This window comes from Prunus dulcis, chromosome 5 (assembly GCF_902201215.1).
Source record: "Prunus dulcis chromosome 5, ALMONDv2, whole genome shotgun sequence".
In the NCBI taxonomy this organism is placed as follows: Eukaryota; Viridiplantae; Streptophyta; class Magnoliopsida; order Rosales; family Rosaceae; genus Prunus; species Prunus dulcis.
The window spans coordinates 8,804,487-8,820,518 of record NC_047654.1 but is presented as its reverse complement, the minus strand read 5'-3'; the positions used below and the strand labels follow the sequence as shown (position 1 = coordinate 8,820,518).

The 16,032-nt window shown below is 36.4% G+C and overlaps 1 protein-coding gene across 4 annotated transcripts; it reads left to right on the top strand.

Moving 5' to 3' along the window:
• The first annotated feature begins 2,394 nt into the window (after positions 1-2,394).
• On the top strand, positions 2,395-15,814 carry LOC117627800 (DNA-directed RNA polymerase IV subunit 1). Of its 4 annotated transcripts, none has more exons than XM_034360047.1 (19): positions 2,395-2,715; positions 4,769-4,870; positions 5,643-5,763; positions 5,851-5,975; positions 6,361-6,414; positions 6,489-6,674; positions 7,530-7,685; positions 7,799-7,894; positions 7,985-9,919; positions 10,686-10,855; positions 10,970-11,036; positions 11,114-11,232; positions 12,077-12,225; positions 12,681-12,940; positions 13,031-13,204; positions 13,311-13,448; positions 14,100-14,335; positions 14,485-14,596; positions 15,044-15,814. In XM_034360047.1, exons 2-19 carry the CDS (start codon positions 4,784-4,786, stop codon positions 15,212-15,214), a joined length of 4,356 nt encoding a protein of 1,451 aa, XP_034215938.1. In that variant the 5' UTR covers positions 2,395-2,715; positions 4,769-4,783; the 3' UTR covers positions 15,215-15,814. The 4 variants fall into 4 exon arrangements, with proteins under 4 accessions (XP_034215938.1, XP_034215937.1, XP_034215936.1 ...); XM_034360046.1 differs by having other exon boundaries at positions 4,731-4,870; XM_034360045.1 differs by lacking the exon at positions 2,395-2,715 and having other exon boundaries at positions 4,648-4,870.
• The last annotated feature ends 218 nt before the right edge of the window (positions 15,815-16,032 follow it).

Genomic DNA, 16,032 nt, shown 5'->3' with positions numbered 1-16,032 from the left:
AATACAACAAGTATCGACAAATAAATCTCTCAAGCTCATTTCTCTTTCTTTTTTCTATATTTTGCTTTTCTAATAAAATCCACCCTCTATAATTGTCTGACAAAATTCTAAAAAGGCCTTGCCAATTATAGGAGAGAAGATTATCTGCTTTGCACCTACCTGAGCCCTCAGGATTCCTTTTATATCTGGAACCACTGCATGATCGCCACGTGGCTAACTTTCGTTGTTTTCCTTGTTGGCCGTTTCAACCTTCTTCTGTTGGGTCATTATCTGTTTCCCACTGTGATTAATACTTCACCATAAATATTTTTATTAAATTTTTATTATTTAGATTTCCAATGTCTTCTAGGATTAGCAAAACGTAAAAGACATGGAGTTGCAATATAAAACGTGCGTGTGGGGCCCTTTCAGTTTCTTTCTTCTTTTTTTATTGTTCGAAGGGTCCTTTCTTTCAGTTAACTTTCATCGCAAAGTAAACATTAAAAAAAAACCTCTAATTTATGACGAAAGTGCTGCCGGGGCCCACGGATGGCGTGGAACCTCACTGCCGAATCACTGAGAGTTCACTAGCCCCACGTGCATTGACGTCTTTGCCCTCTGACAATTGTCTTTTAAGTTTTAACTCCCGTGGCATACGACCTAAATCAACCAGAGTTGCCCTTTCCTGTGTTGCAAATTACAAATCTACCTAACTTCTATAACATGAAATAAGAAGCATTTTTAAATTATTTTTAAACACAAATGCTGATTATTTTATTTATACCATATTGTTAAATTTTTTTTTTTTTTGGTATAACAACATTTTTTCAATAAGTTGGGTGCAATGCATTGAATTTAGTTTAAAATGATTTAATTTCACTTATTTTCTATTCAATATGAGCATTCAATGTTGACACAATAAATTCTTCACATTAATGAATGTCTTGTGTCATGATAAAAAATGTGGTGGGAAATTGTGATACACACTGTTGTTTTATTCAACATGGGGATGGGGGTAATCTATCCGTGGCAGGCTGTACTTTCTCTCGTATGTGATTGAGAGGGTAAAGCTATCCAGTTCGATCGACGACTGAGCTCTCATGCGTAGAGAAACTCGCTTAATTTATGATGACATAACCCTATTTTTGTACTAGTTACTTATCCTCCCTCAATAAAACACTATCACTATTCTATATATATATATAAATTCGTTTATTTATCTACCAGCAAAAGGAAAAATTGATGGTTCCATGCTTCATTTAGCAACATGGATCAAATTTTGATGTTTTGAGTATTAATATTTCATGATGCCAGGAAAATATTAACTATGGATGCAATTGTAAATTGTAGGTGCCTTTGTATAGCAATTGTGATAGGTGAGGTGCTGCCTTTTCTGTCATGGATTAGGACAACACTTTTTCCAAAATTAAACAGTATAATAATTGTCAACTCTAGCTAATAGTTGAGTCACGTTGGCTCAATTGGATGGCTCATATTGAGCATATTGAGAAGTGAACTTGCTCCTCGCATCAAAAGCCCTAGATAGTGGCATGATACTATAAGCTCAACCAAACAAGAGGAATAGCATTTAAATGAAAACTTGATAATCATTTTGTGTCTTTTCCAATTTAACCTTAATAAAATTTATGTTATTAATGTCATTAACAATATTTTTCTCGGTTATTATTATTATTATTTTTTGGTAAGTACTATGGGGTGTCTGTGTCAGCTTGCACGCACCTCGACTAATCCCCATTCTCGGAACTGAGCCTGCCACTGATCACAAGGTGTTGCAATTGTTGGGACTCAAACTGAGGAGCAAACCCAACAGAATTCCAGAGCCTTACCCAAACAACAGACCTTAAAATATTCTTATCTTTTATTTTGTAACTACACACTACATAAGAGATTCTTTTTGGCCTATAGGGCAATATTGAATTCGCAAGAAGAAGAAAAAAGCAGTGAGACTCCGCAAGAAGAGTCGGACGCTTGTTCAAAAACCGAAAACTTCCAAATTCGAAATCCGGCATCAAAAAGGGAAAACCATTATTAATAAAAGAAAACCTATAGCGAGTGATCCACTTCCAATTTCAGCATAATTTAACCCTAATAATATTGCATCACAAATTCAAAAGTCGTGCTTGAAGTTCGAGTTATGCTACTAAACCATAAACCTTAAACCCTAAATCATGCCATTACGAGAAACTCTTAAATTCATAATACCCTGACTTCAAATTAAAAATAAACTAAACTCAAGTTTACTATTCAATCTAAATCCTCACCTTTTAAGGAATTTGGCCCAAAACAAATTGACTTTAATGGTAATTTACCACGGGTCTTTGCTGTCAGATAGTGGAGCATGGTGGTTTATAAAAGAACATGGTCAGTGTGGTAATTCACTGAGAAAACGTTGGGCTTGTTATCTGACAGAAAGCCAAAAACCTCTCAGTCGGCCTCGGTCTCCTTCTTGAACTCGGCGTTGTGTCTTTTGGTTGGTTGAAGCGAACCGGCGGCGTTTCTGAATAGAGAAAGCTAAGCGTTTTTCGTCCTCTCCCCTGCATCGCTTTCTTGCCTTTTTTGCTCTTGGCTCTGTTGGCACAGCTTTCTTTGGTGCCTTCTTGAGTTCCAGAGCAAACCATTGGGTTCAGTTTTGCTTGCCCTCTCTCTGCTTCACTCGCCCCAACTGAGGCGCCTCTGCTGAAATATAAAGACCACATTCTTTTCCAGAAAAAGCCGGTGAAAATTTTGAAACTTTTTAGAGTTGTGTTCATGGTTTATTACGGGATTGCTGCTACATGTTTGTCTGTGGATGATCATGTTCTTTTTCATGGTTTTTTAGTGCCAGTCTGTTTATCTTATCAACTTTGTTGGTTTTTTCTTCTTCTTCTTCTGTTATACAAGTTTGATTATTTTTCTTTGGGGTGATTTAGGTGCTCTCTTGCCTTTTCTACATCATGGGTTATGGGTTTTTTGGGTGGAATTTAATGGTTTTGGCAATGTGCATTGGAAATTTTCCTTTGGCGCTCTGCATGTTGTGTTTGATCATGGGGGAGGGGGAAAACAATGAACCTTGGCACAATGTGGATTGAAATCTTATGTTATTTGGAAAAAAATTGTTGTTGTTGTTTGGTACTAAGGAGGGCCAAAGCCCAAACAAAAGAAAAATTCAACTATTCTGGTCTAAGCACCCTACACATATCCTCAAACAAGAGTTTTCCTATTTATCTAGGAGGAGAATCCAATATAGTGCATCCCAAATTCATGCTTAGGCCAAGAGTGGCCAAACTTTCAGCAACACAACTTCTCTCTCTCTCTCTCTCTCTCTCTCTCTCTCTCTCTCTCTCTCTCCGTGTACATGTAGCTTAGCTTGCAATCATTGTTTCTCATCTTCTCCCTACATCTCATGAGCAAGCTTTTGAGAGGATGATCAGGGTTAGCAGAGAGACACTGCACATTCAGAGTCAGATTCAAAAAGTAGGGAAAACCAACCCTATTTGATAGCCAAGTTCAGGTTCTTTTTAAGATTCATTGATGGAATGCTAGATTTTAGGGTGCCTGATACAGTCACTGGTTGCTGGATTTGTGATACAGTCACTGGTGCCTAATACATATAAGCTACTGAAAGCAAGGTATTCTGTTCTGCTATTGCTTATAGGTTAATGATCGTATGTGGTCAATGTTCTGATCAATTATTATTTTTTCTTTGGGGTGATGTTTTGTGAGGTTACAATGATCCTTACCATGCTACTGGTATAATGGTTTTTGTAATGTATTCTTCGGAACATATTAAAAATAGAATTTTATGCATGATCTGTCTTTTATCTGATCAGTAGTTTATTTATTATGGTTTGGTTACTAAAGCAGGATGTGCGTTGTGTCGGTTAATTGGTGGTTGCGGTTGTTATCCAACTGATTATCTGAGTGTGCTACTAATTCCACATATTTTTCGTTTTTAGAGTGTTCCATGACACATTGTGTAGTGCTGGACTTGGACATGTCTAGGAGTTTGAGTGCCCAGCAATTTTTTTTAAAATTAGCATCTATGCATTGATGATGTAATGCTAAATGCTGCTCATAAGCCATGAACTCATAAGCATGGTGTTTTAAAAGAATATATTTGCATGGCAGCTGTTATTTCTCTTTTCTTGTTTTTTCTTTTTTCAGTGCATTATATAGGATTCTATTAAATTTTGTGTCTGACATGGATGCTATCCAATTTAATTTGTCTGTGCAACTTGTTTCCCCCCCTAATAGGAGCAAATTATTTATTGATGTTCGCTTCGTACCTGTTTTAAGCATTGCTATATGTTTCCCACATGTACGTTTCTTACAGGATAATTCCAAATTTGATAAGTGCCATCATCATTTTCCTAGAATGCTAGTTGTACTTTCTCTAATTACTGCTATATCTATATATCCTAGGTGCAAAACAGTAGCATTGAAAATCTTTTTTCAAATTGTGAAATACATAGTGCGTAGACCACTGAAGCGCCTGTTTATTGACATCAGCTTTTATTTCTCGAAAAGCTTCCCCCCACATTTGACTTGTGAATGAACATACCGTTATTACCTAAACTACGTGTAGAAGTATTGGAATACAGAGTTAGGGACAAAGGGGATTTTTGGGGGGGTGGGTTTCTATGCATTTCCACATTAAGCCTTTTTTCCTTATTAGTAAACTTTTATGGTTATTTACGTTTTCTTTTTCTTATCTACTTGTCTTTGTTTAACGCTCTTGGCTATCTATGCAGGTTCACAACTTTTTTTTTGTTTTTTTGTAATTATAAAGTTAATCAAGAGCCCCATGGACAATGAATTGTATGAAGAAGAAGGAGTGCCATCTGGTCTCATAACTGGAATACATCTAAATGTTTCAACTCAGGAAGATATAGTAAGCATTTTTCCCTATCTTGAGTGCTTCCTCAGATGTATTTTCTTTTGTTGGTCTGAAAAGAGAAAATATATTGGAAGAAAATTGACACGCGCACACACACATCTATTCTTCCACAAGCAGGATTACTACATTAAAACGAAAGTTGAAGGCATTAAATAAGAGTATGAATACAACTTAAATTGATGACAAACATGATTTGGACACCAAATAAGAGTATGAATACAACTTGACTCGATGACAAACCCTTTTCCAAAAAAATTGTATTTTGTTTTAAGATTATAAGCTTGTTTTTTTGTTCTTTCTACACTTGATCGGAAGTTGTTTGGTCATCTAAAATGTGCAAGCAAAAGCAGTTCGTTAGATAAAACTGAAACGAAAAAGTGGATAATCAAATGGCTAAAACCTGAACGGTTCTGATCATAGGATTACAGCCCATAAATAGTATGTCTTTACTTTAATTACAATAAGGACATTGGAGAAAGCCTCTGAACTATGTTATCATGTCATTAAGCTGCATTGACAGTGAAACTCTTACTATATGATGCCTTCCCCTTCCATTTGTATGTTGTTCAGCATTATTCATATTCATAGGCATTCTTAATGTACGGATTCTACTTCGGGAATGTTGTTTTTGAACATTTTAGCGTGTGATTAATATGCGTCAATCAGTATAAGTGTGAAGGGGTTATTAGTTTCATTGTTCAAATACAGCCTGATGCATTTGCTATATCAGATTTTTTTATTTATTAATATTGTAATTCTGTAACAGGAGAATATATCTGTTAAACAAATTGATGCAGTCACTGAGGTCACTGATCCTAAGTTGGGACTTCCGAATCCATCTTTTCAGTGCTCTACTTGTGGTGCTGAAAAATTAAAATGCTGTGAAGGTGTGGATGGACATTTAACGTAGTTCCTGATGATCATCTTTGTTACCAGCATTGGAATTGGTTTTGATCAATTATTCTAATTTCTAGGTCATTTTGGGGATATCAAGTTTCCATGCACGATTCTCCATCCCTATTATCTTTCGGAAGTTGCCCAAATTTTAAACAAGATTTGCCCAGGATGTAAATCTATCAGGCAAAATCTAAGGGCCAAGGTCAGTTACCGCACTCTTCGTGTTGATCCTCGAATAAATGTGACTTGTAATTTATCCCTATTGAACATTTGTGGCAATTTATATTCCTTAATAGATAAATGGTTAAAGGCGATTTTTTTGGTTACTTTTGAATATTGTTTTGGAGTTTGTTGAAATTACTCAAGGTTAAAGGGGATTTCTTATAAATAAAAAAATGTTGGAAAATGTATCATGATACGTTTGAAAACACCATTCAGAGGTGACATTGCTACATATCATAAATGTTGATATATGCTGTTGTAATATGAAATTTACTCTAAGCTATGCAAGAGTGCCTGTTGTCTGCTTGTTGTTGATAGTATTTATTTAATCACTTATTTATTATCTCCTATTATGCATGTATCAGGGTGCTGGTTCTGTAATTGGTCATAGGAAGCTCAAGGGTTGCAAATATTGTATTGTGAGTTTGCTTGTCTCTTTTAGTTAAATTTCTTTCTGCACCATTGTAGTTTCAATGAACTTTTCCATTAATAGGGAAGTTCGATAAACTATCCAAGAATGAAATTCAAAGTTTCTACGAGAGAGCTCTTTAAAAGAAGTGCAATAATTGCGGAAGCAAATGGAATATTACCTGCTGACTATTGGGACTTTATTCCAAAAGATGCACAGCAAGATGAAAGTTGCATGAAACCAAACAAAAGAGTTCTATCTCACGCTCAGGTATCTTGGCCTTTTTATATATGCATGTATTAATTGGATGACCTTATAAAATAACATTGATGTGCATATTTTTATGTTGTTTGAATCATAAAGTTTCTTTAAATAATTCAGATTTTGTTTTCTTCTTTAATTCATCAAACTCCAAAATCAGTTAGATGCATGTATTTGCATGATGTGTACCTGTGCAAACCTACGTAAATGTATGTAATGCATGCACGCACGCCTACATCTTTGTTTGGTGGAGTATATTTTAGAGCATTTAGGTATACCGTTAGGATACAGAATTATCAAGTTCTTGACTTGTTTGTTATTATATCAGGTTCTCTTCCTTAAGATATTATTCCTTGTAAGAAATAAAAACCCGAGGTCATTTTTTCTCTGGAATGCTTAAAGCAAGCAATGTAGGTTTAAAATCAAATTGATGGGAGATCTGCATCTTAACTAAATGTTATAACACATTGTTACCATATGAACGTCTGAAGTAAACATACCAATCTATCTCCAGCTTACAAATTCAAGAAATAATTTTTGTTCTCTTTGTAATGGTCACACTGTTGCTAATGGTTATTCAATAACGCTGCTTCAAGACTTCAACTTTGCACTTGATATTAACACAGCATCTAATCATTTAGTTAAAAGATGTTGCAAGCCAAATAGAGTATTTCAGTTTTTTCCCTTTTCTCTTCATTCATTTCCAAACCATACTTGTTCAAGTTTCTCTCTCTCTCTCTCTCTCTCTAGAGTACCATTTTTTTTATTTATTAATATCAAGCAGATGGGCATAACATTAGTGCTGCACTTTCTAGTTCTTATACAGATATTTTATAAACATGATGCTCTCTTTCTGGCTTTCAGGTTCATTATTTGTTGAAGGATGTTGATACAAAATTCATTGAAAAGATTGTACCAAAGACAAACTCACTTTCTATGGGTTCTTTCCTTGTAACTCCAAATTGTCATCGCGTGACAGAAGTTATGCATTCTTTTTCTAATGGGCAGCGGTTGATGTTTGTGAGTCTTTTTCACTTCTGTACTTGTCTTTGTTGATTTAGTTAATAAATTACCAAATAATTCACGACTTTTGTTTTTGCTTTCCTCTTATGTCTGCTTGTACGAATTTGTAGGATGAACGGACCAGGGCTTATAGAAAGCTTGTTGATTTCAAAGGTGTAGCTAATGAGTTGGGTTCTCGTGTTTTGGACTGCCTGAAAATTTCCAAGGCAAGCAACTCAGTTTTTTTCTTTCTTTCCCTGTGTTTGTGTAGATAAGGCAATACTGTTCTTGCTTATGGTCATACTTCTAACATGCAGCTAAACTCAGAAAAACCAAGCAAAGATTTTATTTCTGCTCAGCAAAAAAATATTAAAGACGATCCTTCAAAAACATCTGGCTTGAGATGGATCAAAGATGTTGTTCTAGGGAAGCGAAGTGACCACTGTTTCCGCACAGTTGTTGTTGGTGATCCAAACATCAAGCTCAGTGAAATTGGCATACCATGTCAAATTGCAGAGAGGTTGCAGATTTCTGAGAATCTGAACAGATGGAACATCGAAAAGTTGGATGCCTCCTGCAATCTACGCCTTATGGTGAAAGGCGAGATGCATGTGCGTAGAAAAGGTAGTCTGGTTTGGGTACGCCAAACAGATGAATTGCAGATGGGAGATACTATTTACCGGCCTTTGAGTGATGGAGATATTGTGCTCATAAATAGGCCTCCATCAATACATCAACACTCCCTGATAGCTTTATCTGTCAAGATCCTTCCAATAACTTCTGTTGTATCAATAAACCCACTTTGTTGCTCTCCTTTTCGTGGTGATTTTGATGGTGATTGCCTTCATGGTTATATTCCTCAATCAAATGATGCCAGAGTTGAGCTTCGAGAGCTTGTTGCTTTAGATAAGCAATTGATTAATGGGCAGAGTGGTAGGAACCTGCTCTCACTTAGTCAGGATAGCTTAACTGCGGCCCATTTGATCATGGAGGATGGCACTCTCTTGAATCTACTTGAAATGCAACAGTTGGAAATGTTCTGCTGGGATGTACTGCCATCACCAGCAGTTATTAAAGCACCCTCACTTAATAGCCATGCTTGGACTGGAAAGCAAGTATTCAGCATGCTCCTACCTTCAGATTTTGATTACGATTTTGCTTCAGATGGTATTTATATTAAAAATGGGGAGCTGTTATCTTCTGAAGGTTCTTCTTGGTTGCGAGACACAGGCGGCAATCTTTTTCAGAGCCTTGTTAATCATTTCCAGGGTCAGGTACTTGACTTCTTGTTTGCTGCTCAGGAGGTTCTTTGTGAGTGGTTGTCGATGAGGGGCTTGAGTGTCTCTCTCGCGGACCTGTACCTCGCTTCTGACTCAGGTTCAAGGAATAATTTGATGGAGGAAATTTTATGTGGGTTGCAAGAAGCGGAACAGGCGTGTATATTTAAACAGTTGTTGGTGGATAATTGTCAGGACTTTCTCATGGGATGTGCAGAAGAGAATCGAAGTCCTCTGACTTTTGATGCAGAATACTTTTGTCATGAGAAGCAGAAATCTGCTGCCCTTAGTCAGGTTGTTCATGATGCTTTCAAGCACATTTTTCGGGATATTCAAAGTTTAGCACACAAATATGCTGGTAAGGACAACTCTTTGCTGACTATGCTTAAGGCTGGAAGCAAGGGTAATTTGCAGAAATTAGTTCAGCACAGTATGTGCCTTGGTTTGCAACACTCACTGATTCCATTATCATTCAGAATTCCCAACCAGCTCTCATGTGCTGCATGGAATAATCAAAAGGCATGCAGTTTAATTCAGAAGGTTGAGGGAACTTATGAATGTGTTGAGTCCTACATCCCATCTGCCGTGGTTAAAAGCTCTTTCTTGACAGGCTTAAATCCGTTAGAATGTTTTGTTCATTCCGTAACAAGTCGAGATAGTTCTTTTAGTGGTAATGCTGATCTTCCAGGGACTTTGACTCGAAAGCTAATGTTTTTAATGCGGGATTTGTACACTGCTTATGATGGAACGGTGAGAAATGCATATGGGAACCAGCTTGTTCAGTTCTCCTATGATATTGATATGGACAAATCAGATAGCACCAGTACCTCACATGCCAAGAGTACTACTGCTTGTGATGGTATAGGTGGCCAACCTGTCGGCTCATTGTCTGCTTGTGCCCTATCTGAAGCTGCATACAGTGCTTTAGATCAACCAGTTAGTCTTCTTGAAACTTCTCCACTGCTAAATCTGAAGGTGCTTCCTCCCCCCTTATGCGTATGTGTATCCCTTTTTTTCTTTTGAGAATAAACAAAATTTATTCAAACAAAAGTACATAAAGTGGGTGAACAAGAAATCCACCAAGAATCAAAGAGCAGCTCTATACAAGAGAATGACAACCAAAAACTAAAACAACCAAGTTATCCTATAGCAGCCCTTCCAGTTTAGCAAAATAGAAAAGAATGTTAGATCCCTGAACTCTGATGACACTGAAGAACAAAGAGACGACAACAACCTTGCTCTCTCCCAAAGCTCTTCTACCCCCTTCCCCCTTAAATTTGTCACCAAAAAAAAATAAAAATCCTCCTGTTCTTCTCCATCCGTATCACCCACAAAACAGCCATCCTGCAGCAACCCCACAACACACTAGCCTTCTTACCTCTACCAAAAGCAACAAAACATTCACTAAGCAATGAATGGGACTTCTGAAATTACCCAAACTCCTTCCAGTCTCTTTGAATAATAAAAACCACAATTATAAGCTACTGGACAGTGAACAAATAAATGATCTGCATACACTAGGGGAAAGACAACAGTTAGGTCTCCTTTTCTGAAGCAAATTATTATATCCCTTTTTGTTTTCAACAGTTAGTTTATTAATTGCTTTTTTTTTTTCTTTTTTTCCCAGAGTATGTTATTTTAGTTACATATGACAACCTAGAAAATGACAGTTTAACAACTCTGATTCAACTGCACTGTCATTGGAAATACCTGACTTTTCTGAGCTGATTTAATTGTACAGAACATCTTGGAATGTGGTTCAAAGAAAAGTAGTGCTAAGCAAACTATGTCTCTATTTTTATCCGAGAAGCTTGGAAGACGGAGGCATGGTTTTGAGTATGGAGCCTTAGAAGTTAAGAATCATTTGGTGGGACTGACATTTTCCAACATTGTTTCTACTGTCATGATAATGTTAGATACCACTCATTTCCATCTGCTATTTTTTTTATTATTCTCCTTTTCTGTTTGGTTTTGTTTATATATAATATTTTACATTTTTTAAATGCTGTATTATGTGGATATCAGCTTCTCCTCACAAAGTAATAGCCAAAAGCGTTTCAGCCCATGGGTTACCCACTTTCATATATGCAAGGTAGTATAAACTGTAATGCGTAACATTGTTCAGTTTTTACTTGCTCCATTATATGGTATAACATTGTTTCCATTCAGGAAATTGTGAGGAAAAGGAGGCTGAAGGTGCATTCCGTTGTTGATTCCCTTTATGCAAGGTGCAATTCAGCCAGACCTGAATTAAAAATTGTTCTTCGCAGTTTGCTGATTACAAGCAAGTAAGCTGTTGATTTTCTAGGTCTTTTACTTGCTTTTACAACAGGGTGGCATTTACAGTTTTTGTATGGATTCCTTCTGTGTTACTGCTTAGATTTGAGATACTAGGATGCACACGTTTCCTGAAGACAATGCCGTCCTGATTTAATGGTTGTATGACTTTTGTACCAATCAATGATATCTTCAGAGGATGCAAGCCCCTGAAAATCCTCTAACTAGCTGAAACCACTAAATAGAATTATGAATGATTCTAAATTTCAGTTAGGATAACTTCTTTTTGCCATTTTCAAAGAGGTAATTTATTTGATATTAAAAGAAAGATATGTGATATAAGCTCATCCCAAATTGCATTATTGTGTTTTCTTTATTTTTCTTCATGCATGTTCTGAAATTTGTTAAGATAACATTTTTCTGCCAAGTACCATAAAGTTTAATGCTATCTAAGCTGTTTTATACAATAGTGTATGACAATAAGTGATCTGAACATATGCTCACACATCTAGCACTACTGGAACCTTGAAAGGATTCTTTAGTAATGTCCCCAAATAAAGGCATTCAATTAAAGTAACCTTCAATGGAGATTAAGATCCTATCATGGAACATCAATTTATGGTGTGCACAATGTTGTCCCATCATTATCCATTGGCCGTAAGCAACGTGCCCTCTCCATCTTGCCTCACATTAGGCAGAAACCAATACTTCTCAAGATACCTAATCTAGGCATGATCTGGAGTTGAATTAGCCACACCTATTTGTAACAATACCAGTGCAATTTCTATGTCTTAAAACTGAATCCATCTCATGGAGCTTCACTGGCCCATTTAACTTGGCCGATAAATGGTGCAGGGGTTGTTCTGCAGCTCAGACATGCAATGGAGATGACGATAAATTTTGCATCACTGTCACTATGCCTGAAAACTCCAAAAATTCTTCTGAACAGCTGGATATAGCTCGAGACTTGGTGATACCTTTCCTTCTTGGAACAGTTGTTAAAGGTTGGCTGTGCACCAAGGATCCTCTTCATCCTGCTTTACATTCACATATTTTCATACTTGATAACTTGCATGAATTTAGTTAAATTTCTCTAAATGCATCATTTGTAGGTGAAAATGACAGGAAATGCCTTTGCCTCTAGAAAAGTTTCATAGGAAAAAAAATTAATCTAAAATCTTTTAAAAAAATTTGAGGCCATTCTGGGGCATGCATCACTTAAAGCTTGGGTTATATTTGAAACATTTAGGCTCTTGGAGAAAATAGTACTATCTTCAAAGCATAGCTGTTCTGTATAATTTTTTTTAGCAACTGCAGTACTTTTTTTGTTTTTATTTTTTGTGGACATTATATGGTTGAATCTTGAAGAAATTGGTGAGGATATAGTCTAGAATTTCTTAAACATACTATGTACAGACATGCCCTTCTTGTGGTTGTGCTCATTCTTTTTGTCCCTTAGGATTCCTGGAGGTGAAAAAGGTGGATATTTTATGGAATGACCACCCCAGGGAATCAAAAAAGATTCATGGTTCTTCTGGTGAACTCTACTTAAGGGTTTCTATGTCGGGAAAGACTGGCAGGAGAAGGCTTTGGAGTATGCTTATGGATAACTGTCTCCAGATTATGGATTTGATTGATTGGTCACGAAGTCATCCAGATAACGTCCATGATTATTGCATAGCGTATGGAATAGATGCTGGGTGGAAATATTTTCTCAATGTGAGTTTCCTCTGTTTATTTGCATTCCTTTGAAAATATTTAATGAGATATGTTCATATATTTATTACTTTAATGCATTTTCAAGTGCAGAATTTAGAGACCGCAGCCAATGACATTGGAAAGGACATACTTCCTCAACATTTGATTCTTGTGGCTGATTGTTTGTCAGCAACCGGCGAGTTTGTTGGGTTGAATGCCAAAGGCATTGCCCAACAGAAAGGACACACATCTGTATCCTCGCCATTTGTACAAGCGTGTTTTTCAGTTAGTACCATGCTTATTTTTATTCATCTGTGTAATTTTTGATTTTGTTTAAATAAGGCCACTTTTAGCCATATAATTCATGGAATCATTCTGGAATTTTGTGTAGAGTCCTGGTGCTTGCTTTATAAAAGCTGCCAAGGGTGGAGTTGTGGATGAACTTCATGGGAGTGTGGAAGCATTGGCATGGGGAAATACTCCTCCTTCAGGGACTGGCAGACAGTTCGACATATTATATTCTAAGGAGGTAGATTTTAGACTGTTCTTACTATTTTTATGCTATAATTAATTGAAAAATCAAGCAGCTCTGCCAACTAAGGCGTCTTGAGGAACTATTTTTTTATTTCTGGCCTGGGTTCAAGAAAAGCAGAGGATAATAGGGTATAATTTTGAGCTATTTATTACAGAGTATAATCACATCTTGAAAACCATTTGTTAATCTCTAAATTTCTTGTCTATTATTCCAATCAGAATCCTTGATCTATAAAACCATATGCCTTGTTAAAGTGACACCAGCTTTATTTTCACGTCCATTCTTCGCATTTTAATGATGACTAATGAATTATGCATTGCTTTTTTGGACTTTGTGAAGTTATCCAAACTTCTAGAGTTTTAACTATGGTTGAAATTAAGGGTTTCAGTAATTTAGTTTGATGCCTTAATTTTCTATTTCCCAGTGATGCTAAACATCTTCTATTGAGGCCTTGATGGCATGCTTTGTTGAGTGTTCATGTTAATAATCTTCATTTTTATGTTATGTTTTAGTCCCCGATTTGCTTTAATATGATAAAGCAACATACTATCTAATTTAGCACTTTCTCTGTATCAATCTATCTTTTCAATTTCTTCGTATGGATACTTTGTCTTTATAGTTCTCAAACCCTTCCTTTATCATCAGGGACTCAATCTATCAAAGCCATTGAATCCTTACGACCTACTGGGCAGCCAAATTAGTTCCAGTAGAGAGAATGCATTTGAAACGTCTAAAGCTTGGAACAATACACTAGACAAATGTGATGTAACATCTATTGGGCTTGAGAAGTCAGAGAGCGTCTTCAAATCAGTCATAAGAAAGTATTTGACTATCAACGATATTCAGAAGTGGACTCAGACATTGAAGCATATTTTGCGCAAGTAAGTTAACCCCCATGAAGTTGTTTGCCAGCTTGCAATCTTTAAGAGCATACCTCATATTAACACTGAATTATACTGAATCCAGCGGTTTCAAATGAAAGAAGGAAAAAAGGGGGGTTGCTCATATGTATGTATTTTGTGTGATGTAGGTATGACATCAATGAAAGTTTAACTGAAGGGGACAAGTCAATCTTGAAGATGGCATTACATTTTCATCCTCACAAAGTTGATAAGATGGGAAGTGGAGTTCAAGACATAAAGGTACATTATATTGAAAAAAGAAAAGTATCATTGATTTGGTATGAACCTTGAGTTTGAATTTGTCTATACATTTGTTTCATGGTGCAAGGTACTTGGAAAAAGAAACATTCTTTTTTGGTCTGCTTTGAGTGTTCAACTAGATTTAGATGTCCATATGTATGTTTAGCCAATCTTATGGATATTAATTGCTTGATAATGTGAACATTGCTCGCCAAATACATTTATCTGTTGGCGGTTCTTAAGTGTAAAGATTCAGAGCATTGACATTTTCCAGGCAATGCATCTTAAGCGCCAATGGATAAGACATAAAAGAGGGCAACTTAGACAGAAATTATTTGATAAATACATGGCTGTTGTTAGCATAATTTCTACATAAGATATAAATAAATTATTCTATCTTTTGTCCCTATACAGTTCCATGATGCTTTTCTTTCTCATCTTTTATAGGTTGGGCAACACCCGAAGCATGAGAATGCACGTTGCTTTATGTTGGTACGAATAGACAGGACAGAAGAAGATTTTTCGTACCACAAGTGTGTACTGGGTGCTCTCGAGATTGTAGCTCCTGAAAGGGCGAAAAGCTACCGGTCAAAATGGATGAACCATTTACCCGAGTAAGCTGGTTCTTATGCATGTATATTTTCTGGTGTCCAAGCATGTACAGTGGGTGTAGATTGGGGAAATAAGGTCTTCAAAATGGACCCTTGATGTGAAGTCATCTTGATTTACCTGTGGATTGTAGAATCTGAAGCCTGCTTTCTACCTTAGGTAATTTTGGTTCAAGGTTAGGTTGTTGGGCAGCTGACTGATAAAGTTAGTATACATGAAGTTTGCTTCTCTAACTATACAACGGGCAGTGACTCATCTCAGAGAGACAGTGTTTGGAGTTCTCATACCTTATCAAAGCTGTACAACTTGTAAAAAACCAGAATATTTTGAGCTTGACAAAGTCAGCCAATTTTTTTTAGGGTTCTTGCAATAAGTGTCCTTTTGTAGTTTCTCTTACCTAGCTTAGTCTCTCCAATGCTTTATGCTTCCTTTTGCTACTTCTACTGGAACTTGTTTGCCTTTATTACACCAGGCAGAAAAGCTCCAGTGGAAGTAGCAAGGGGAAGCTGGCATTGGTCAACCACTTTTCTTGATGTAGTTTGATAAAAGAATGATGTTGTGACAAATTAATCATCTATAAATTTGTTTTTGAGTTTTCTTGATAATTCAATATGGTGATTTTGCTAAAGCTTCTGATTAGGTTTTCCTTTTATATGCATAAAGGGGGAAAGAGCTCAAATAGTTAAGAACATGTATCCCTACATCCGAGGTACCAAGTCTGATTTCCCCCATCTCCTAATATCCTCTTCCTCTAATATTGCTTGTATTAAATAAATAAATAAAACTCTAAATCATGCAAGATAATTCGTAAAATTGTATTTCATAAT

Bases quoted from the DNA above. Each gene is read 5' to 3' on its own strand.
- LOC117627800 (XM_034360045.1), top strand. From the start codon at position 4,664: ATGGTTATTTACGTTTTCTTTTTCTTATCTACTTGTCTTTGTTTAACG. The intron at 7,686-7,798 runs GTGAGTCTTTTT...ACGAATTTGTAG, and splicing joins ATGGGCAGCGGTTGATGTTT to GATGAACGGACCAGGGCTTA. The intron at 13,205-13,310 runs GTTAGTACCATG...AATTTTGTGTAG, and splicing joins TTGTACAAGCGTGTTTTTCA to AGTCCTGGTGCTTGCTTTAT.